This window comes from Perna viridis, chromosome 2 (assembly GCF_037379345.1).
Source record: "Perna viridis isolate PV_CMFRI_1.1 ecotype Kerala chromosome 2, ASM3737934v1, whole genome shotgun sequence".
Lineage (NCBI taxonomy): Eukaryota > Metazoa > Mollusca > Bivalvia > Mytilida > Mytilidae > Perna > Perna viridis.
This window is the reverse complement of record NC_142446.1, coordinates 63373136-63398910: the sequence shown is the minus strand read 5'-3', so window position 1 is coordinate 63398910 and position 25775 is coordinate 63373136. Positions and strand designations below refer to the sequence as shown.

The 25775-nt window shown below is 32.4% G+C and overlaps 1 protein-coding gene across 1 annotated transcript in view; it reads left to right on the top strand.

The window, feature by feature from the left end:
• LOC148626417 (retinal guanylyl cyclase 2-like) overlaps positions 1-25775 on the top strand; it is a 48827-nt gene that overhangs the window by 7639 nt on the left and 15413 nt on the right. The window contains exons 2-11 of the mRNA XM_088570393.1: positions 7116-7700; positions 8111-8195; positions 15304-15418; positions 16276-16398; positions 17705-17782; positions 18387-18491; positions 20272-20343; positions 21197-21344; positions 22770-22913; positions 23340-23511. Coding sequence (XP_088426519.1) covers positions 7116-7700; positions 8111-8195; positions 15304-15418; positions 16276-16398; positions 17705-17782; positions 18387-18491; positions 20272-20343; positions 21197-21344; positions 22770-22913; positions 23340-23511 — 1627 coding nt within the window. The remainder of the gene's footprint in view (positions 1-7115; positions 7701-8110; positions 8196-15303; positions 15419-16275; positions 16399-17704; positions 17783-18386; positions 18492-20271; positions 20344-21196; positions 21345-22769; positions 22914-23339; positions 23512-25775) is intronic.

Sequence of the window (25775 nt, the reverse complement as noted above, 5' to 3'; positions counted from 1 at the left end):
TTCTCAGGGTTCAGTTTGATAGGTTTTCTGATTTTTCAGGGTTCAGTTTAGACAGGTTTCATTGAATTTCGAATGACATAATTTTCCTCTTGAAACGATAAAACCGGTCGACTCAGATCTTTCCACCAAAACAAAATAAAAATAGACATAGTACAATTAGATTTTATGTTGCATTGTGTATAGTTTTGAGATTTACTTCTCAGTGGGTATCTTTTATGAGTCGTGAACCCTAGAACCTCGTCATACTAAACTTAGATAGTTTGTTAAAACATCTGTGTGGGTCACTCGCATATGTTATATCGATAATATGGATAAAATATTTTTGCTCACCGGATCTCATATGAGGTCTTGTCTTTATAAAAAAATTCTTGTTATATGGTCAAAATTATTCACCCGTTGGGACAATCAATCCATGTCCTTGATAACGTATATTCTGCTATGAAATATGCCATAATATCACAGGACCACTAAATGACCTAATTACTTTCTTTTACTTTCCGACCTCAATTTCAGGTTTTAATATGTATCAATTTAATCTCAGTAACGTGATAAACATGCAGCACGTATGACAACTCTCTCTCTCTCTCTCAATCGGAAATTGCGAAAGATATTGATCCTTGAAGAAAATAAATCAAATATAACGAGAAACTGAATAAAACGTGATGCCGGTAATATTTGAATGACATTTAGTTTGATGAATAAAACTTTTTCGAGATTGAAGATTTGACAATTTCAATTTTAATGCCAGAGAAGATCAATAGAGTACGGAAGTACTGCGCGACTTGCAATTATTTTTCTTTGCTGTTTAATGAGATATCAAATTTTGATGCTGTCTCTCCGGTGACACATAAAATCCCAAAGCTTTCAAGATATGTATCTTCTGTTTTATGTCAATGAGGATATAAAAAAATGATGCTTGCATTCTGTGAACTTTTTCGATCAGATTATTCTGTAAAATGTATAGAGGCTTGGGGTTTTATTGAATATGTCAAGTATCATTTGTAACATGCAATATTTCGTATGGACATAGATGATATTTTAGTTTTCACTGCGAGCTATGTTTATGTAAGGTTCTATGACACTTAATGAGTCACAATCTTTAAAAATCAGACGGGTGATTCAAGATTGTCACTTATCCTATGAATTCGCCTTTTTTTCTTATTCAGAAAGAGTAACAAACCACTTAACCAATCGTAGTTCGTTTTTGGATGTTGCACTTTTGAGATATATATATATATATATATATATATATATATATATATATATATATTATAGATATATATATATATATAGAAAGGTCTGAAAAATTCCCAACGATGTTAGAACTGTCAAATTTGCGATGCGAATATTTGGTCGTTCCCTCCGCTGGACTCGAATTCGTACGCTGTGACATCTATGGCAACACCGCCCTAGACCACTCGGTCATATATTGTGCTTGAAATTTGCACTTTGCAAAAGTTATCGTTCTTTACATGTAAATGGTTTGATTTGGTTGATAAATATATGGTTTTCTCACAAACGCGGATGTAAATGCAGTAAGGACGCAACAGAATAGCATATGTGGATGAACAAGCATAGTTTGTTCGGAAAATTTTTATACACCATGAATCGCATCTACTATAGGCAAAATCTGATTTTATATTTTCTGGTACTTATATCTCTTAAATAACATAAACTGTCCACTTACACCATATACAATCCCCAACTCCCCATGCCACATTGTTCCCATCCCCATTTTCCATTGATAATTTTCCTTCCCCAAAGAAAAATCCCCACCCCCCATGCATCATCCTTTCCCCAGCCAACCATTCCTCATTCCCTACTCCCCATAGAATGGAAAGCTTTCCTATTACAAGTACTGTAACATTTTGATTGGTCTATGATATATATATTTATAAAGATTACAAGGGTAATCACATTCCAAATGTGGGGTACACAAATGTAAAATTAGTACGTAAATACTTTTCAAACAAAATTAGATCGTTGAAATGTGGTTACCGTTTTACTTCTTGTGTCTAGTCTTGTAGTACACGACCGCATCGGTGATCTAGTGGTCTGTGCTTTCCTCGATTGTGGAAGGTCGTGGAATTGAGTCAAATACATATAAATTAGGTGTCATTTCCTTCTCCACAAAGACACATCATCAGACACAGACTGATGACGGGTTAGTCGGAATCAGATTAGTGGGTCTTGTTAGTGGGTTGTTTACCTGCGGGGATTTGCTTCTGTGGACAAGCAAATTAAAGCGTGTGTACAATGTGTCGGATTTGTACAAAGCAGAGTCTAATAGATAAATAAAAGAATTGACGTAAATGAATTCAAAAGAATCTGCTATGAACCATGAAACCATAGTCAATAATCAATGAATTTATCAATCAATCAATCAATCATGTAATTTGCGACTGATTTTACCTTACTATTACTATTTTAATTATTATGTAGCAATGTATCAATGTTAGTTTTCTTTTTTTTCCCTCTACATTGATAATATCTACATCTTCGTTTAGAATTTATAAAATTGTGCTCTTTACTGCAGACCGTGTAATATTCTTTCATTACTTTTCTTCATCCACTTTCAGCACGTAAATTCGAATTATGGCTGAGATGAGATCGATTAATTTTTTAGTACGTAAAGTTTGAAATAATATGTATTATCTTATTTAACTTGTATGGTATACTGGATACGGAATAAAATAAAATAGAAGCAATCGATTCGTATGATCACCGAACCTTTCCTAATAAAATATTTGTAATTAGAGATAGGTCCTTTTAGAATATATGATTAAACAGATCTTTTATTATTTCTGAAAATGAAATTCAAAATAATAAGCATTGTTAGCATTCATGGAAAGAGATTATTTTCTTTATTTCACAATTGATAATTTGTAACATAAAGTACTGTTTTGTTCATTTTTTTTTAAATATATTAATAAGTATTCTTAAAATAAATAAAAATATCGATAGAGCTTCGACATAAGACATTCGATATTTCATGTATACTTTCCACCTTTAGACTAGGGCTATGGTATGTAAGTCTCGTCACGTGACCCCGTGGTTTCATGCAAACGGGTCGTAATCTACTATTCTAATGAAAGGAAAGTTCAGTATTGAAAGTAAAATATTTTTTCTGTGTAAAAATGCCAATACAAAATGACAAATATATATTTCTTCATGATCAAAGTGTTATTTAAAGTAATAAAAAGAAGATTTTGCATTGTAATGCAGTGCGTTTTGAGATCCCGGATGTAAACAACAAAATACATCTCGGTCTTTGGATTTCAGTACGTTCTACAACTCGGGTAATTAAGTGAACTTGAAACGAGGCTTACAAACCTTAGTTGAAGGAATACCAACTTCAAATTTAAGCTCGTTTAAATATTTCTAAAGTTATATCATGATAAACATGTAACTGGTGAATTGGTACAAAAGAAACAACCCCGTTTTGTATCATTGTTTATGACAACAGAAGTGACAGGTAGGGTTAAAGGCAGGCCTATCTGTCTTGATCTAACGAAACAGTATTAAGTTATCTTTGGGAAGCTCTGGTCGACCTAAAGAAAAAGTAGTAATAACGCAGTTTTAAATAAATGTTAACTTTCCTTTTAGTCTTTTTTGTATATTTTATTCTTCAACACAAAATTTTGTACAAATACAGGGTGTTTAATAAACCGTTGCCCTATTTTTGCAGTACCATAATAATATAGTCTCCTGCTTTTATTTTGCTTTTTTATCTGGAGCAACAACTAATTTAGGAAACAGGTAGCCTGCTAAAGAATACTTATAAATACGCTCATGTTCAAGAAAAGGCTTAAAATGATACGATGTATCATATTCTCTGTCCTGTGTTAACTGTTCTACGTACTTAGATGTCTCGAAAGATGTCAGACTAATTGATACGGATGCAAACGCGTTAATTCAATTTTCATATTATCAGCTAACATGAAATGAAATGTTATGTATCACATTGAAGATAATATTCCGCAGATTGTTTTAAGGGCAATTTATTGACAAAAGAATACGGACCCATCAATGAGCAAACGAAGAATTTTAACGCTGTAGACGCGTAACATATTCATAGATCAGGTTTTATATTTAGACAACCCGTCCCCCACCCACCGACCGCCAAAAAAAATTCAATTTCTTTAAAAAAAAATAATTTAAATCCTATTTTTTTAGTCTTTTATTTTAAAAAAAATTGATGCCTCCACACCTGTCCATCAAAAAGTCCATTTAATATGTTTAGTTTATATATATGAAAATAATTTGTTGGTGGAAGAATGTGAAAGTTATTTTTTTTTCTAAAAACTACTATATATTTAAAAATTTTTGAAGACTTTTCACTATTTCCGACAAAATAACCCTTATTAAGACGTCATAGTTACATCATAGCATCAGTTTGTACAATAATGTTGTTACAACACCAATTGTTCATAATAAGCCAAAATTCTAGATGAAATACAAATCAAATATTTTATGGAAATTTGGGGCCGATCGTTGTTGTTATAGGTCATATTTCTTACAAGATTTGAACATTTCCGAAGTAGTTTATTTTTACTTTTAATGTGATGAATTTGATTAATTCGTTCACATTGCATAATGACGATTTGAGTACGTTTCTATCTATATCATTCAGATGTTAAAAATCTTAAGTCATAATCCTATTTAATTAAACTATCTTTTTGTCACATTTTTCAATCACTTCTCACTTTTCTTCTCAGTAAATTTAAGCCACTAGGCATCCATCAAGATCCGTATCACTGTCATTATCTCTCCTGGGGACTTTGATAGAACAAAATGCTAGAAAACCACGCGATCAAAATCGTATATAAATGATATTGAGCTGTCAATAAATCATCTAATGAAATATAAATCATTATAAAATTCCTTATATTGTGGCCATATGAGATCAGAAATTAAGCAGATAAGTGACTTATTACCATTAATTATTCTTCAAAAGAATAATTAGTGCCGTAAGCTATATATATATATGGTCTGTGATCATCATCGAAGTCATACACTTATGACTTTATATTTTTCTATGCGATGCTGTAAAATCGATGCAATGATTATACCTCTTTAAAATGCCATAACGAGTCGTTTGATACAGTCGGTGATATCTTCACACAATATATGATAGAGAATCACGAAATACTTTTAAATTATCAAGTTTTGTTTCCCTTTTTTTCTAAATATGTGGGTGTTAAATATGTTTGGATTTCATACAGGTTTGAAATCAAAATCTGAAAACTTTAAACTGGCGCTTTTTATTCGCATCGTTACAGAATAAAATGGACCAGTGAAAAAATCTTTAGAATATAGTTATTTATTATATTTCTTTATTCTTTTTAACCACGAGTTAAAAATCAGCATTTATTTCATACGTGGTTTTAATTTATTCTATTTTACTGGAAATTTAGTAGACGAAAAGCGAAACCAGTGGGAACTTTATCAGATAAATAAATTGTTGTTCAAACAAAATATAGAAAATTTATCTCTGCTAGCAGTTGATTATAGTACCACTTCAATCAAGACAATGCCACTTAACAATTCGAGACTATACCGAGCAATTTCAATATTTAACTATCGAGAATAAACCAATCAACTGTACACCGTGTAAGATTATGTTTAGCAGTTCTTGAAAAAGATGCACGTACAGTCGGAGCAACATTCTCTCAACAAAAGTGACCCTCTTTAGATGATATTGCACAAGCTTTCCCGTTTGAGTAAACAAATCTTTCTTCAGTGAGTTATAAATAAAATATTTTAGGAGTTAAAGTGACGACTGTTTGAGGGTCGATTTTGCACACAATAAATAGCCTCTAGTGCCATAAATCTTTGAGATTTCAAATGTAACAAAATTGTTTTCCTAGTCTTGTCAACTCCCATCTGCTCTTAACGAGAAATTGCACAACAAAAATGATTGTTTTCATATGATATCATATTCTTTAATAAACAATTGTTACAAGCCTTCAAGACGGGAGTTTTAACAGAAATACTATAATAATGTAAACATTGAAGAAGAAAAAAGCTTAAAGAGTAATCAAGTTAACCAAGATTCTAGCGGAAATCAAAAGAATGTAATTCAAGGACAAAGACTAGACATGGAAAACAGACAAACACGACAAAGAACATAAAGTAACTAAAATCATACATACAAAGTAACAAAAGTAAATGAGCTACTCGGACTCCACTAAAAACTGGGAGCAGGGATCAGGTGAACCGGTAAGGTAAGCGCCCTCTGCTTTTCTAGAAACACTCGCCGAGTTACTCATAAAAAGTAAAGTCCGGGGTAGAGGAAAGAGGATAGGAAAACTATGACACGTTGAATAAATCAGTTTCATTTTAAAGAGTTTGTATTGTTTTTCTAGTTATGTAAAAAACGGGAAAGATACAGAAATAAAATATCCTATGCTTTCTTTACTGTTTTTGTTTTCAGAAGTTCTTTTGACTAAATGTTGCCTTAACAAGATGATTTACCAGATATGCTGAAATCAAATTCAGTTTTAGTTTTCAAGGTTTATATGCCTATTTACTATGACTACAGAGAAACACAAATCATTCATCTAATTGTTTTTGTTTTTCCTTTAAAAACAGATGTATATATCATTTTATATTGACATTTATATTAAAAACAAAACAAGCCAGAAAGGCGCCATTACTCCACCTCAATCGAGGAGAAACTCAATAACAAACAGAACTATTTAAAAGGAAATATTGACATAATATTTGTGTTGCTAACTTTGCACCATACGTGCATCCGGATTGTTTATAACGCCTTTAATTGATGTTCGAAAGGTTAAACAGAAAGTTGAAAAAAATGGTCGTTTCCGCTCAATGATAGATGGGGTTTTTGTCTGAGGTAATGTTTTTGTAATACAACGGATAAATGTTCATTTTCAATATCCGCCGTTGTGTTATTAGTACCATTTATCATCGTTATTTCAGCTTTGTTAATCATTACGATCATTGTAACATTTCACGACTTTATTTACTCCAGGTTAAACCTTATTCTGAAGTTTTTTTTGTATTATTCAAATGATTGATTAACATTCGGAACATTCTTATCTGTCCAATTCACACTTCCCAATTAACAGAAATAACATTTTTCTTTACAGCGATAATTCTGACGATGGAACATACTGACATAGCATTAATTCTCCCCGAAATCGATAATTGGACAGAACGGGACAAGCATTCGTATTTTATCCTATCACGTGATCCGTATAAAGACATTGATAACATCACCTCTGCGTTTATTAATTTGCCAAATGTCTCAAGAGTGCTTGAGAGTTGTTTTGTGATATTACCGATAGTGCCAAACATTTTTGAGATACAGACATCTACTGGATATGATGTATCATTTAGTGACATTTCTTCAATGATCGGACAAGGATACCATAAATCTCTCCAATCAGGGAGAAAAAAGTTCGATAGTAGAAGTATAACATATCAAATAAGAATGAATACTTTTTACAACCAAAATCGAACTCTAAAAATTTTGCAGGACGACGAAAGGTTTTTCGATTTTGCTTTGTATGATTATAATCCATTGGCCCATTCATTCCAATTGGTTCGATATATGAATGGCTATGACAGTGGAACGTGGACCAGAAATAACATCAAAGATATATCATGGCCCAACGATAATGAATTGCCGCCAGACGAATGCTTCCTAAGTGACGTTTGTTTGGAAAATTCGGGTAATTTGCTCTTAACAACCCCAAAGGCTCGAACCTTTGAACATAACAATCTTTGATAGTTAGAAATTGAAATTAAATGCTGAATTGAGCACATCACATAGTCAAAATATCACTTAGATCATTTACGAAACATTGAAAAAAAAAGTGTAAATGAAAGTTTTACATATAATGCCACTTTATCTTTACGTAATCATGTTCATTATTAATTTACCAGGATACATCCATGTTGTTTTGATATATGAAGTTAAAACCTACAACTATATAACACTCAACCTCCTAAAGCTGAATGTTAATCTCTTCACATATCACACTCTTTGTTCCTATAAACATGTTCAAATTGAAGAATTTAGTACTTTTACAATTCTGATATCTTTATGAATGATTATAAAATTACATTTTTTTTATTTTAGGTGTTAATTTGGTGCTGGCAATAGCCTCCCCTTTGGGTGCTGTAGCGTTTATCATACTACTGGTCATTTTTGGTGTTTATCTATGGTAAGTTTTTGTCTTTACTTAAAATATTCGTTTTCTGATATTGCAATAAAAGACGATTGGTCAAGTTACTGCCTTGGTGGTCTTGGTGATGGCATGTTCACCTTAAAATTATGAGGTCGTGTGTTCAATGACCGGCGGAGTCACGTCATATTGGTTGTCACTGCTTCGCCGAAAAGCACGCAAAAAAGATTAATTGATTCTGACTCAGCGAGTTGGACGTACAAAGCAAGGTCTGTTTCGTTGGCGAATTGTACTTTTCCTGAAATGCCTGAAATATCAGCCATAGGACGTTAAACCATCAAGAATCAATCAGTCAATCATTTTATTTGGTCATTTTTGTCTAAATGCCTTTTAAAATTCTGCAATGTCGAGAAAATCTTACCTCAATATTGTCCACAAAATTAGTGTGTATATCTAGTATACCAAATGCGGGCGCTTTTACGCAATATTTCAAATACAGCTCTTGAATGATATAAACTACCCACTTGCACCATATACCAACCCCCATTCCTCATTTTCCCAATCCTAATTCTCCATTGATAACTCCCCATTCCCCATAGAAAATTCCCAATCTACCCATACAATCCCCATTGCATATTCCTTATCAAATATTTACATTATCACATAAAATTTTATATATTTAAATTCTTCAACATTTTAGCTTTTTTTAAATACATTTAATACATTTTGTCATATCAATAAATATTTTTTTATTTCCCTATCCACACCATTCAAAATCGCCAACCCCCATACACATCTTTACCTTCCATCTCCATTCCTCCATATACCATAGCTTTCAGAAGCTTTTTTCATGCTGGTACTGTATAAAAAATTCCGACGTAACAATATAGTTTGCTTTTGGAGACTGTTTTTTGTGTGTGTGTGTGGGGGGGTATAATTCATTATTAAGTAATTTTGCATATTTTATTATGAATTAAAACAAGCATATGTTTCAACATGTTAACTACATGTATGCAACGATGAAACCTTCGATTGGACTAAAATCAAGGCACCAATGGAGAGTAAGAAAGCAGATGCTATACATATACAAAAATAATTGTGCATGATACACGTGCAAGCTTTCCAACACTAGGATCACAAAACTCCAAATACTGGTCAATCAGACACATATAGCTCTATGCATAGGTCATAAGCTCTCAAAATTCGGATTTTTTTTCTTTAACTCCATCAGACTGTCTAGTTCTATGCTGGGTATGACTTGATAATTGGTTCAAAAACTAAAATTGATTACATTTGTAAATCATTACTAATCAAATCATTCAATCAGTCAATCGCTCAAATTTTAGGAGAAGCAAAATTCTTCTCTCCTGGAGCTATACAACTAACATAATTATCGCTTCTCTTCGCTTGCACGTGAACAAAGCAGTACAAAATTATTGACGAATATATTGGCATGTTCTCGATCAAAGAATTACTACCACGATTTCTTTGCTTTTATAATCTTTATAGTTTGTTTAACATCATGTAAATTTCATCAAAGATACTAAGCTTTTATCAACAATAGAACAACCACATTCTAAAGACTTTGTTCCAACGTTGTTCTTCAGAAATTTGTATTGATCTTTACTTCCGGTATAGTGTCGATTTTAGCTGTCCTGAAGAAAGATGACACTCGATTAAAATGTAGGATCCTCGCTCTATTAATTCCCTATGGTGCATTGACTGATCGGAAGCACTCTTCTGTGGTTATTGGAATCTTAATTATCTGAATAATGTCTAAGGACAAACGATTTGTTTATATTTATATCTAGAACTATTGAACCATGACGTGATAGTACAATTTGTCTGGTCTCTGTTTGCTTAAATGGGTTTACGGGAGGTCGGCTATTTCGTGCTATAATTTAATCATTGTACTTTAGTATGAGCTAAAATGAGAATAATGAGAAAATGGTCGCAGACGAATCTATTGTTTTTCAGTTGATGCATATACCAATAGCTTCATCTTGCACTTTTCTGTGTAATGTGGCTAGTGTGATTCGCATAAGCCAAACTATTGTCAAGACAAGTCTTCGTTACTGTTGCGTCCACATACACCAGCTGCACATGTGAAATGCTTGTAGTTCTTTGTTGAGTTTGGGTTAATTTTTTTATCTGTACCACAAAATAACTTCATTCTGACTTCACTGTACGGATACAAATAAGCCGATAAAATGCGGTTATATTAAGATTTTAACACTGAAACCTTTCATACATGAACACCCATGGAGAGCAAAATCTTTGCCACATGAGACAGATGGGGTTTAATATAGAGATTTAACTTAATTCCACATCGAAGACTCTACAAAGGAATATTTTAATTACAGTCTTCAAAGACAAGTTTTTGATCAATACAGGTGGTCGCATAGACAGATTTTACTGTATCTTGATCACTACAGCCAAGTTTTAGTTCTATTGAAGTGTTTCTGAAAAATTCCATAAACCCCTTTGCGATAGTTGTTGTTTTATGAATGTTAGAATTTCATGTTAATGTGTATTTGGCTAGGCTTAACAACACGGTACTTTGGTTGACAACTAATGCGGATGTCCTGTTATAGTATCATTGTCTGGACATCTTCTACTGCCGCCAACGTTATACCGGAAGTCAATAAATGGGTATTGACATATGACTTTTTCTGAATTCAAAGTTTTACGTTATCTATCAAATAGTGGGTAGGGAGTCGTGCTTTTTCTGATAGATGTGTTTTATGTAAAAATGTTTTAATAAACTTTTTAAGTATGAAACTGACATCTTCCTTCATGTGGTTGCTGTGTAAGATATATTCTTAGTACTATGAGTAAATAAAAATAGTTAGTTGATTGTGTCAATATTTTCATACCTCTGCCAACAGAATTTGGGGTATATAAGAATCGCTCTGTCTGACTTTCCGTTTGTCTATTCGTCTGTCCACCTGTACTCATCAAGAACTCGTACACGAATAATTTCTTATAAAGCGCTCGAAGGATTTTGATGACATTTTATAAGAAGGTTGGGAAACATAAATTGTGTAGCTTTCAATGAAGGAAATAATATTATCAATATTAGAGGAATGCAAAAGGAAATATCGATCTTAAGGGTTGTACGTTCAATCCGCCATGTAAACACACTGTACTCAAGGGCTTATTCTTATGAGATACACGAGTATTATTATCTACAACTTTTATAAAGCGCCAATAAAATTATACTGTAGGCGCTTTACATTAAAAATATGTTAAATACATTATATGACTTTCTAAAATAAAAGTGTTACATTATTTATAAAATGATAGGTAGTGAGTCGTGGTTATTCTGATAGATACAATTGCACATAAAAATACTCAATGTAAAAACGATAATATTTAGACCTACTAAAAAACCAATTCTATATTAAAATAAAGTTATTTCATACATATTTTGCTAATGTACAGTTTAAGGTCTGTGGTATCAGAATCTAATGAGAGTTAATTAAGATTGTATTGTACTGGCCGCAGACAACAAGGCAAAGTTTTCAATTGTCTATTGTAGTCGTTATTTTCTTTTCTGTTTTCTCAAACGTATTCCAAAACTCGTCTAAATTATTTAAGAACAAAAGTAAAAGCTATAAATCTGATTTAACAAGCCAATGTTCAGATAATAAATCGGTCAGACTAATAGCATGGAATAAGGTTCAGTTTCGCGCAACATTAATCGTCTGGGATGATGATGCATTCAATCTAAACCTGGCTAATTATGTTATTCTTTGAAAGTTGCAATAACCATTTTTTTTTAATAATTTCTTCATAATCTTAATAGCTGACACGTAATGATAAATTGCATAGCACTTACTTTTAATCATGAAGGCCACGTTATCATCATCATATGAAAAATGGAAGTTAAATATTTTGATGTCTCGGTTGGACCTAGAAGAAAACCAGCGCTCCCTCCCTCTGTTAAATGCAAACTACAAAAAAAATCTATTTAGCACTTACAAACACATCGCACAAGGACTCGACTCTCGAATAAAAACATGCCATATGATACGATTTTAATCAATCAGTTTAATACTTCTTTAATAAAACATACTATTTTGGGTTTCTTTTTAATCGTCTTTTTGTTTTTCTGAAAATGATTTTTACGTCCACTGTTTATTCAATCAAGTACATGTAACCATCCTTATTGACAAAGCACGTTGGGGAGACGCCCATCAACGTGATTTCCTGTAATACATTTTCTCACGCAAAACACCCCTTCACTTACTTTGTTTATATATAAGTTAATAAAGTAAGTGTTTTCCTCAATTTTATGAATAATCGTTGCTAGATACTATGAAATTCCATGTTATTTAGACCAAAATGTTTTTAGTACTTAAGTAGCACTCCAGCTAAGGATCATGCAAAATGTGATTCATGGGTAAAAAGCCTAAATATTTTTATTTTTGATATTTTGTTTGAAATGTCATAGTAAACAGAAATTAACATGTAGTTTTTCATATAACCCGTGCTCTTAGGAGATAAAAATTATATAGAATACACTGTAGATTTCAAAATTAAGGGAGATAACTCTGTAAATGGAGCTCAAATACAATAGAATGTTCTGGATTTTCAATGTTAATTATCTCCTAAGAGCAGGCAGATTTGAGTGAATAATTACACATTTCATAGTATAGACCCATAAAACAACCTAATTACAAAAAAAAAACATGTAGCCTTTTTTGGGGTGTATCATATTTTTCCGATTTTGCATGATTCTTACAAAGACAGCTACTTAAAACGCCGATTGGAAAAAAGTTGTATTTTTAATATATATTGCCGTGCTAAGAATATCCCCACTTATACAGGAGATTGATGTTTGAAAGCTACCAGGATCGCTTACAACATATACGCTTTATTATTAAGCTACATACCAAACTTTTAATCAATCTATCCATTGTGAGTCGTGGTAATTGCGCCGAAATTCGGACGGAAAATCATACATGTACTTTTTCAAATTATCATCCACTTGCTTAGTGGAGTACAATCATGTTTAAACTAATCAAACTGTTGAAACAGGAGTCAAAATTTCTTTGAATAATGCATGAAACTAGTGGAACATATTTTGAAGCATCCTTAGTGTAGTGTTCCTGCATTTGGAATAATGGTCTGAAACATCTCGTAAGGTAATTGTAAAAAAAAACCTTTGAACTGACTGCCTAATTATTACAATATTTGACTTGTAAAAGCATATGCAAATAAAAAGGCACATGAAATTGATGAGATTAATATCAGTAGGAAAGACGTCTAAAAGCAAATATATAAAACAAGGGACAATTAAATATTACTACAAATACATGTAGTTGTTTGATGCACATACATGTACGTACAAGTCTCTTTTGCGACTGTGTCAAGACAGGAAGCATTATATCCTTTTTGGATGTGTATGATTTTGAATTTAAGTCTTTTGATATGTACATGGTATATACTGCTCATTTGGCTTTTGGAATTTTGGTGTCCTTTTTTAAGTATATATATATATTCTGTTTAGTGGCATTTTTATTTCTTTGATATCATACCCGTTTTCAAGTTTTTTTTTCTCTATGGTGTTGTAATGAGAATTTAGGAATATTATTTCAGATAAACCTCGGGTGCCCATGAAATCATTCTGACTGATTCACAACAAGAACTATTTTGTTTCCCAAAACCTACAAAAAGTAAACGCATCGACCAAAAAATCACGCAAGAAAATACTTAATCACAGGTCGGCAAAAATGGAGCCCTTAATCTCAGAAATGCATTAAGATAAATGTATTAAGGAAATTAATTTTACGAATGAATAACTTCACTTCAGTTTTTCTTCTTTTTTTATCTGAAGAGTAAATGACCAAAGTGTTGCAATCATAACGTTAACTAAAGAACGGTAAACAACCGGTATAAACTAAATTTAACAGCCTATCCTAATGTATCATGAACTTTTGATACCTAATACATGTATGTAATATATTACATGTTCACAATCCAGAGATTTTGAAATGCTGGTTCGAGGCCATTATTTGTCATTTTCTGTCAATTTAACAAAAATTTTTAAACAAATAGCGTTTCAGATGTCAAACTCCTGAATATTCCACATCGGATCCGTGATTGTGTTGTAACATTTTCCCAAAGTGGTCAGATTTTAAAGGGGGATGGGTTGTGATCACACGAAAGTACTTTAACCCTGCCACATTTTTGTGCCTGTCCCGAGTGAGGAATGTATGGCCTCTCTATGTCTTGTTTCGTTTACACCTTTAGTTTATCTTTTTTATGTTACTTGAGTACATACATATAATGGCAACTATTTCACTGTACATGTGTATAAAGACGTTTAAGGTCAGTTTCAGTCTGCCCTGTGGTATGACGGATTCCTCTTCGTTCATTTAAAACTAATGGGTGTCTTTCGGCTGACATTTTCTTCCCGATGGGGTTTTCTCTTTTTAACATATACACCATACTTCCTCTCTTTATACTTGATTACAGGGTTATTTTGAGTAAAACATCAATTATAAACGTGCCGAATGTGTGATTTGAATTCTGAATTTCAATGTAAACTATGCTCACAATACATATCCGAAGCAAACCCACGTTAGTTAAACCCACGTGATTCAACACCGGTTGTAATGGTATGGACTTACTCCTGCTTGTTTGTCTGTTACAATGTATTTGTATCAAGTACGCAGATTCATTTGTAACTTAACTATTCTAAATAGGTCGTCTTTTTGAGTTCCCGGATGTGTTTTAATCCCGTCGTTTAATATTTTATTTTTCTATTTTTTTTTATAATTTCACAGACATTTGTGTTTCCATTGTCGCCATTGTCGTGAATAGCATAACGAGATTATGAGTACCCAATCAGCGAACACTTAAACTTTAAAATTACCAGGGATCACTGTTTAGAACGTTTGTAATACGCGTCGAATACATTTACATAATATGAATGCTGTTTATACGGTTTCCATAAAAAATATAAAACACGACCATTGGCCTACATGTACAGTATTTTGTATTCTCGTTAAATTATAGCCTTGAGAATTTTAGGATTTTAGTCGTAATGATCCATGTACAGAAATAGTTTTCTACCTCACTAAACGTCGTAACTGACGAAATCAAAAAAGTTATAAAATCGGCTGTAATTATTTTTCAGGAGAAAGCATGCAGACAGACTGATGACGAAAGGTCCAAACAAAATCATACTACAATTGACAGATTTAACATTTTTACATAGAAAGAATCTGAAGTCAAACAAGCTAGATAACTCAGTTCGTATATTTATAATTAGACTACTCTGACATTGTACATTTGCCGTGTTTTTTCTTCTGTTCTTATCTTTTGAGAGACATGCAATCACGTGAAGACTTGATTTTTGGAACAATGTCATTCTTAAAATTGTTAACCTTTATGCATTAACAATGCAACCTTGCTGTCATATCCGTTTGATTTTTGTCGAATTCAACAGAATTGTCTGTATATGTTTCTTTTTTGTTTTTTTGCATGATGTAATAGGTGACTTGTTAAGCAGCCTTTAGTAACTTCATAGTAAACGCTCATTGTGTGATATTTAGAGTTGATTCAACTATAATTTTAGTTTGAAATCTCGTCCCATCACATACGTTTATTTGGACTTATTTTGTAACCACTGTTTCGTATTATTTTGGAGTGCGCCTGAATGTGTTACCTTAGCTAATTTATGGTATGTCTATTTTTTGAACTTTTGACTTTAGTTACTGGTAAATAATAACGCTACTAAAACATAGATGTCGATAGGCTTAGAACATTAGTATCATTATCAATGAAATAATTCTCCAATATCTTCTCTGAAAATTAATCACAGTAATGTTGGTTTTTGATAGCCTGTTGGAATTCCTTCAAGGTCTTCTATTTGGAAGATCACGCCATAAAAATGATATATTCCCTGTCTCCACAGAGCTGTAATAGCATCTATACCATACAAATAGTTTTCACGAGGAAAAAGGATTCGAACATAATTGCCTGAGATTAAAACTACTCTCTGGTTACTCCAAAATAATGTATATAATTTTCGGCAGATGCTACATTTACACATGGCGGATTCCCATGGTATTGTAAACAAAGCGATAACATTCTATTTTAATTGCAGAGTCAAAGAGGTGGTGTCTTCGGTGACAAGCCGGATATAGTAAAAGGATCGGAGAAAGCAAATAACCGGTCAATGGTGTCGCTACATGAATTTTCAGAAATCTCCGAAATAGCAAGATATAAGGTAAAATTATGCCTGCCAGTATTGCGAAGTGTTCATTTGAGTACACGAGTTTTTAAAATGTTCCAATAATTTAATCAGCTGTGGCTGTGCTAAGAGATTTCAAACACACTTTATTTCTTTTTTACTTGGCTGTGTCATTTTAATCCGTATAATAAACGTTCATTATCAGACGCGATCAGCATCATGTATAAATTTGAAGCATTTTGAGATTTTTGGTGCATGCAAATAGCTGTTAGCACCACGAGATGATCACTGGCTGATATAGTAATAAAGATACACATAGTGCTTAACATTGCATTATATCAAATGAAGGCACACGATTAAATACACTATGTTAGCTGCATTTTAATCCAATATAATTTTATTTAATTTAGCCATGTAATAATCGGATGTTTTAAAAATCTGCAATGAACAAACTCTTCCCGTAATGACACTTCCATTTCCGAATGTTATTTTGACTTCGTTTATTATAAGTTATTGATATTAGAACACAAAACGTGATACAAACTGCATAAAAGCGATCTATAAAACGGATAAAAAATGTTCTTTTAACAGATGGGACAAATTAATTCGTATTCTTCATCGCTTATATTCTCCCTATTCAAGCAAAGTCAGGAAATTAATTTCATATTTTTACAAATTCAATAGAGTGTGATGTAGTACGTTTGTAGAAGCATGTATTAAAACTCTAACGATTATACGGCAGAAATCTCATAATTCCTGGTATTAAGGCTTTCTAGAACATTGTCCCTTCAATCAGAGTTCAATGGATGCCGTGCTAATGGGTACAAATGTCCAAAAGTAATCAGAATTATGGAGATGTTAGATTAGTAGGCTACAGCCGTATTGAACGAGTTTGTAGTTAACTCTTCGTCAGAATACATGAGTTTCATACTAAGTAATATATAAAAGAAACCTTTATGATACCGTGCTCAGAACAGCTGTTGTAACTTAACAGTCAAAGAATTTTTATTGTCACTGAAAAATCCTTTTTTTTTTAAAAAGCACACGATTTCTCAAAAAAAAAAAAAAACAATTAATGCCCACAAGACATTTTTTAAATGAATATTAGACATACATTGATTAAGTTTGACAATTCAAGTCATAAACACTAAAAAGGCTTTAATACCATAAGTTTGATACCGATAGGTTGCACACACCATTTGACTTTTGTATATATTTTAATAACATATATACAAAAGTTCCAACCCTCCTAAAATTAGTGAAATTCTAGTTGGAAGATAATGAACCATAAATCCACCTACGATTACTAGTATATGAATTACTGTTTTTGTTTTGTTGATAGGGAGACATAGTCTATGTCAAAGAAATTCCGGTGAAAGGATTCGAAATCTCCAGTAAATTTTTAGCTCATTTCAGAACGGTAAGAAATGCATGCCCATATCTGCTTTGTTAGATATTTAATGGCGCTAACTGACATTTTGATACATGAGTACTCTAAAGTTTGCCAGATTCCATTTGATGAATGTATATAGTAGTTGATCTAATATTTAAACTTAGTTTATTTAACTCTGGCCGACATTTTGAGCTATAAATGAGTCTGGGTATCTTATCGTTTTGCATAACTCTATTTCATATTACAAAGATAGTCATAGATTTAAAAAAATATCGCATTTTTAAAAGAAGTTTGATCTAATATAAAAGTTTAAACTTTCCATTTTCCCCTAAAAAGTATAGACAAATATCACTTGTATTATGATATTTATCTCCGTCTGTTGTAATTCACACTTATCATGTTCTGAATTCTTAGTCAAATAAATTTACACCATCTGCTCGAACCGATAATATCGTATCCTATAGCAAAAAAAAGTTAATTCAATTTTTTTTAAAAATGGATTGTAAAAGCAACACAAGATTAATCCCAAATTTATTTTTGGATTCATCATCCCTGTCTGCTGTCTGTAATTCATCTTACTCAAATTTCGTTCCAAAATTGACTTTCTAATAACAAATAATGGTTTTCTTAGCTCAGGGAAATTCGACACGAGAACTTGAATCCTATGTACGGTTTATTGCTCGATCCAACAATATCAGCCATAGTGTCTGAACACTGCAACAGAGGAAGTCTACAGGTTTGTGTTTATTACATTAAGTTGAAACAATTTTCAATGGAGTTTTGCTTCTAAAAATTGATTTACACATACACAGCATGCGAATATTTACCCATACCGACTGTTAATATACCAAGTTCAATTTAAAACTCTTCAATCAGTGCATGATTTCATCAAATATGTTCGTATTTTGGTTCATAATATTTTCACGGACTTGCGAATAAATGAATAGGCCGAGTATTTCATGATATAACTATTCCTGACGAACGGAAACATTTTAAAAATGTTATGATTTATCGAAAACATTTTTTTGGTTAATAACACAATTTATTATTAATACATGTATATCATACGATTTCATGTCTGGGTCTATCTAGCTCCTTTTTGGATGGTTCGTTCCGTATATCCAAAGTTTCGTGTTTATTTATTGGTTCGTACCCATTGCAGTTCGTCTCAGACGACGAATCCAAACGAACCGGATGTAGAGTTGGAGAAATTGATTCGCACCGGTGGTCGGTAAATGGAAAATAGGTTCTGTTTGTTTTGTTGGTTGATTTGTTTAGTCCGTGTTCAAGACGATTTATCTTTCATAGTCAATTTCCAAACTATCATCACATATCCCTTTACGAATGACAATTCCTGATTTACCGTACAATTTTCAATTAAATAGGGTACTAGGCAATAGACGACTTTCATGTACACTTCTGTTCTGGAAATGTTATTTAGTTAAGGGGTCAACAGGCGTATGATCGGTAGACATTGCAATTGGAACCAAGATTTCAGAAAATTGATTCGATTACTACAAAGAATCTAAATGATGTATATATTATAGAATCGTTGTCTGTAGTCGTATTTCCACATAATTATTACTGTTCTTGAAGCCGATATCCTTTCTTTGAGTAGTTGAAAACCGTAAACCAGTTTCCAGTAGATTCAACATAACGAATGAATGTGAAAGTCGTCTATTGGGAAAGGGGCGAGCAGGATAGAGTGGTATAGACGAAAATAAGGATGTGACAATTTGGAAAGGGGGTGTTTATCAGAAAATTGGCATTGGCGATGCGATGCGATGTAGAATAGGGGGAAAACTATAATATAATACAGGGAATGGGGCAATTGATTTGGGAGGATCGTAGTCAAGTTATGCCGAGTTTGATATATTATTCACTAAGATTTTATTTTCGCTCATTTCCATACGTGTTTGAACTTTCATTTTTGAGAGATTCAGCGTTAGTGTTTGATATAAAATGAAAAACAGTATAGGCCGGCAGCACGTTTAAGGAATAAACATGCCTTTGATACCCTATAAAATTAAATTCAAAATAAATTCCACAGGAAGTTATTAACGAATGGCTTAGAGAGGTTCGTGATCTCAAGGCGATTTCGGTTTTGAATCTTTTCAATTAGTTTTATATAACTTGTCGTAATCGAGTTTATTACCTCTGTAAAATATTGACGTTTTACTTCAGATTGAATAACTGACGCTATCAAAGCAACCGAGGGTAGAAAACATTTTCCTTTTTGTACTAGAATTAATATCGTTAGTTTTAATTCAAAATAACTTGTTTTGCGCCGTTACACAATAAATAAAGGATTTAGTATCGCGGTATAACTCAAATTAGAATTCCGTGCTAGTATACAAAACTCTAACAGCCCAATAAACATATACATTAACAAACACAAAAAGAGCATCAGAACTCCTTAAATTAGACAATAACATCATTATTAGTTCATATCACCACATCACTAACAGTCTCATCTGAATTGCTAACTCTATCGATTTTGTTTGTCTTGTTTCTAGGACGTTATCAGAAGTGCGAACATCAAATTAGACTGGGATTTCAAAGTCTCATTATTAACAGACTTAGTCCGGGTAAGCCGCCTTATCCTTCATCTACAGGTCATTTACTGTGAAGGGGGTTCCGTGGTCAGATGTTATTTTATCGATCAGCATCAAACATCTAAGGTCATTCTTGATATAGGTCGATCTATTTGCCGAAAACCTGAATTCTCTAGTATGTCATTATCTCATTGCATTGTTGTTTAATTAGGGATTGTCTCACTGTCAAATGTCTTATGCGCGGGTTTGTATTTATGTAGTATTTCTAGATTACCTAGATTTTGCCTGAAATATATATATGCTTAAGCAATTACCATTATAAAATGTGCATTTACCAACAATCAACAATCGACGTGATAAATGTTATAAAAAAAGGAACTTGTCTCGGTTTTTCATGATATCGCGGGAAATTTTCGCGAGATTTTAGTTTTCGCTATATTGACGACGTACGGGGAATCGCGAAAACAATAACAAAAACATCGCCAAATTTACGTGCTAATAGTTGACATATGATTTCTATTCAACTAAATCTGAAGATGTGAAAACATGTTTAATGCACCTATTTATAGAGCAAATTGCGGAATTTAGCACACGCGAAAATTGCCCTTTTTTAGTGAATAGCGTTCAACCTTTCTTTACCGAAACGTTCTTTTACTGATGGGGTTATTTGGTTAAAGTAGGGTATATAATGGTTCATGCAGGTACAATGTTTGTAAGCCATTGAACCAATAAGATATTACGAAAGATGTCTGGTTAAGACTTGTCTCTGGTTCGGTGTAAACAGTTTTTTTTCTGCTTTCATTTGTAGTTGCTTCAGCATTTGAAATTTGAATTAAATATGTTTTGTAACTAATTAATTTTCAACCAAATTCTCTTTTATGAACAGGGTTTAAGATTCATCCAAAACAGTCCAATCAAATTCCATGGCAACCTAAAGTCCAGAAACTGCGTAATTGACAGCAGATGGGTACTTAAACTCACAGATTTTGGTCTGAAAGATAAATTGAAAATGACATCGCAGGCTGAATTCGAAGGTACCCTCATTATGTTTAGTTGGTAGGAGGTAGACCTAGTGTAAGGGAAATAACTCTTGAAATCAATGATATCTTTGTTTCATATTCAATTTCATCAAATTCTGTCAAGCTTTCATTTGAAACGGAATAAAATCAGTCCAAGTTACTTTGATGTTTAATTGAAATTGATGTAATATGTTGAATACAAACGTTCCAGTGATTTGTTAGAGTTGTGACATTAGGTTTACCTCCTTAAAATGTAGGAGGGGGTCTGACCACATAAATTAGAAAGTGGGTTACATTTTCGAATTTTTAACCTTATTTTGCAACCATTTAACAAAATTGTCTAACAAAAATGGGGGTTGTCAACCCCTGGAATCCTCCCATGGATCCACCACTTCTGAAGTATTTGTAGCTCTTTTGATGCTAGGGGATAATAGAAGATTATGTCTTTTTTTTCAATTTGGAGTGTAAATTTCATATAATAACTCATCAATGCCTTCTAAGCAATCACTGTAAATAAACAAATCCAAAAATAGTTTAAAATGTTTACAGCTGTCAATAAGGTCGCATTTTGTATGTGTGACTTCCATTCAAACTGTTTGTTTAGTATTGGATGTTGTATATGTAACATTAGATACACGAAAGTTATTCTGATTAGAATCATTGACTTATTGTTAGAAATAATGTATTGAGCATCATAATCTATATATACATTATTATCTAACTTTACTTTTTTACGGACGTCTTCAATTTATTACGGTAATAGATAAAGCAATAGTGCCGTCGAAATATTTTAGATTTTACATGAGAAGCACACATATAAATGATGTTCGCTAGTCTATTTAAAAATAACATAGATTTCAAAGGGTTGTGAAAACTTTTAAGGTCCTTAACGCTAGAACAGTATAAGAAGAAAAAAATATCATTATGCTCGTTTTTGAGGTATAAGCAGTTGAAATTTTGGTTGGAAAAGGATTTCTCTAGATTTTCCATAGGTTTTGTCTTTGTAGGTTTATCCATTAAAATACTGATGAAATAACAAGGATTTTATAAAAATTCTCCAAATAACGTTCATAGGTGTGTTTAATGAAATAAATAAAGATATGAACATTAAAATTTGACTTACCTATGAAATTTGATATTATAAAATTAACAGCATTTTTTTATTGTTCATTGAAGTTTGAAGACATCCTATAGCACTTTGTTTTAATTGTTACTGAAAATAAAATATACAGCGAAACCATCAAAATGCAGCTCGATTCTTACACAAATACGATGAAATGAAGAAAGAATGCGTCTTGTTTAAACTGGCAATTACAAGTGTAACGAATTCATTGCGACCTTGGTATTTTATCATTTAATAACCTTTAGATAATTATGGTATACATTAACAGAGGTGTAATTAAGTAGTCATATTTCTCCATTGTATGTCTTTTTTTCCAGCCCTTTTATGGACTGCTCCAGAACATCTCAGAGAACCAGTAATGAAAGGTTCAGAAAAGGGTGACATGTATGGGTTTGCCATAATATCTCAGGAGTTAATATTAAGGATGAGTCCTTTTGGAATGACAGATTTGAAACCTGCAGGTATAAGGTTGTTTTGATTTGCAGTGAGTCGTGCCTTGTAAGAAATATTGGATAATATAAGACAGGTTCCCCAAAGAATCGTGCATATAAAAAAACGGTGAAAGGTTTACTCTTTGAACAATTTTTAAACTCAACTTCATGATAATTAATATCAGAAAGAGTTATATCTAGGTTTGGAAAAGTGAAGAAATTAGTCAAACCAGTTTAGCTGAATTCTCTTGAGAGATCTTATTGGTCCATTCTCCCAGATTCTGGATTAAATTCTTTTGACATCTGCTAGAATTTTGGTTCCCTTGATTATTCTTTCATGCCTTTTGTGTTTTTTTTTTTCACAATGTGTTACATTATTAATCTTCGTTTTGTCCAAAATGTGATAAAATGTTTTGTTCAAATGAGAAACTTTAGTAAATCTTTGTTTTGTTTCAGAAATAATCAAAAAGTTACAGAAACCACCACCCTTACTACGACCCTCTGTGTCAAATCAGGCAGCTCCACCTCAATATGTACAGCTTATGAAGTCATGTTGGGCAGAAAACCCAGATATGAGACCGTCGATTGAAGAGGTCTATCACCAATACAAAACTATTTCTGGTGGGAAGTAAGTCAAATAATTTACACGAAAAGTACCTAAAGCTGTAGGGCGGATCAAAGGAGGCATAGTTAAAATATTTCTTATATAAGGTGTGTCAATAAGTAGAAGTCTGTATAGATACTAGACATAAGGAGGTTCATGCATGTCAAAACCGGCAAAATTTGAAAAATTGAACATGAAAAAGGCGATTTGCAAGAATTACCGTTGTTGGATTGGTAAAATATGGTGGTTGTAGATCGAATAAAGCATCGTTCGTTTGGTGAGTTTCTTAGAACATCGAATAATCTTTACAGTGTCTTTACTTTGTATAGAATGGCATTTAAACATCGCATGTTTCAACGTATTTTTCTATGTTCACTAAAAGAGAAATATTAAAGAAAGATGAAAGTATCATTTCATTTCCAATTATATACATTGATTGAAGTAATTGATGTACTCATGTATTTAGCAATTTAGATACAGATACAACAATGAAAAGGCATTAAAGTGTCATAATTATATCAATTGACATAAAGTGACAAAATCAACATGAATCGCAAAGAATAAGATAAACATCAATACAATTTGATAAATCAATTTCATGTCATTCAAACATGACTCAAAATTGTCTAACTCCCTACTAAACTTCGATTTTTTTATTATGGCATTAACAATTTCTACTTCACTAAAGATCACCTACAAAATATTTTTTGATATGTTTTAAGTTTGTCTTTCACTAATATGGTTATGTCATTGCCAAGTTTCTTTTTAGAAATAACAATGTCATAGACATCAGTGCAATCACACTCGTTTTTTTTCTCACTGCCCCAGCATGATTTATTTCTAACATAAGTTGTCATATTCTTATTCTAAATTCCAATAAAATGCCATTGGTATAATTGCTAAATATCTCTCAAAGGAAAATCAAAGGAACCAGGATTCGAACGATAAAGAACATAATCCTTCTGAGCATGAATCAGGTGCATCGGTAGGGTAAGCGTCCGCTTTCATGATATTTAGGAACTGGCATGGCTATGGATAAATCAAGAAACCGAAAACCTGTCTGAACAAAACACTTTTAGAAGTCGGCTTATGTCAATGTTTCTGTATTTTATAACCTGAGTTAGAGACTTGTTAAACCTTACACTTATTTCAGGAAGTATACCTAGGGTAAGGGACACAACTCGTACAAATCATTGGAATGTTTGTATTCACCATTTTGCATTAATCTCATGTAAGCATCGAAGTAACTTGAACTTGTTTCATTCTGATTCAAAGGAATGCTTGAACAGCTTTGATAATATTGAAAAAAACCTCCTTAAACACATCCAATTTTAAAGTTAATAAGGGTTTCGGTGTAGAAGGTTTCACTGTATTTTCCTGTGGAAATTTATGCTCTTTCCAAATTTCTTTAAAAAAAAAACACTATTTTAAACTAAAATGTGTCTAGTTTCTGCTGAGATAAGCAAGAACGTTTATTTTGGATATAAATGATGGTATAGTAATATATTGTTACCTAACGATGGAGCTATGAACATTCTTAAAATTGCATGATGGCTTGCATTACAAGACAGATAATAGCAATTGACAATGCTGACGAAAGCGGACGTGATGTGAAGTCTTTCGATGCCATAAAATCCTATTATAGACTCATCTGGGAGAAAATACCACAGAATTAAGTCTGTAAAATTGGCATGTGATATATCAGATGAACTGAAGGATTTTCTTCCTGAAGTTCTAATTGCGGCTGTATTGGTAATGCGATTGTATTTACGACAATGAAGGTTAATTAATGTTTATGTGAGGGTATTCCTTCAAAAGGAAGTGTCTGATTTGTTGCAAACAATTTTGATTTTTTGTTTTATTTTATAACTAGGCTATATGATACGTGACATGGTATGTTGGTTTTTATTTGCGAGAGTGCAAACACATCTACTTTGAAGACATAGTGGTCTGATATGATATGATATAGAAAATAAATGCATTTAATTTGAAAGCTAGGTTGATTAATTTCAAGTACATTTTCTCGTAATAGGAAGACATTTATAGATTTAATATTACTCATATAATATGTTTTGTTTAGTTAATACAAATATATCTACGGAGTACTCCTACTCATATTTGTCACTTCCATCGTACTGCATCAAATACTATGACACTTTTGGAAGTTCGTGTTTCAGATAAACTTATTTAAGAGGGCGTCCGCGAAAATAAACCACATGACAAATCTTGTTTTCCAAAAGAATTAACCCATTTCATATCGCAAATGCTTCCGTACTCAAAGTTGAATG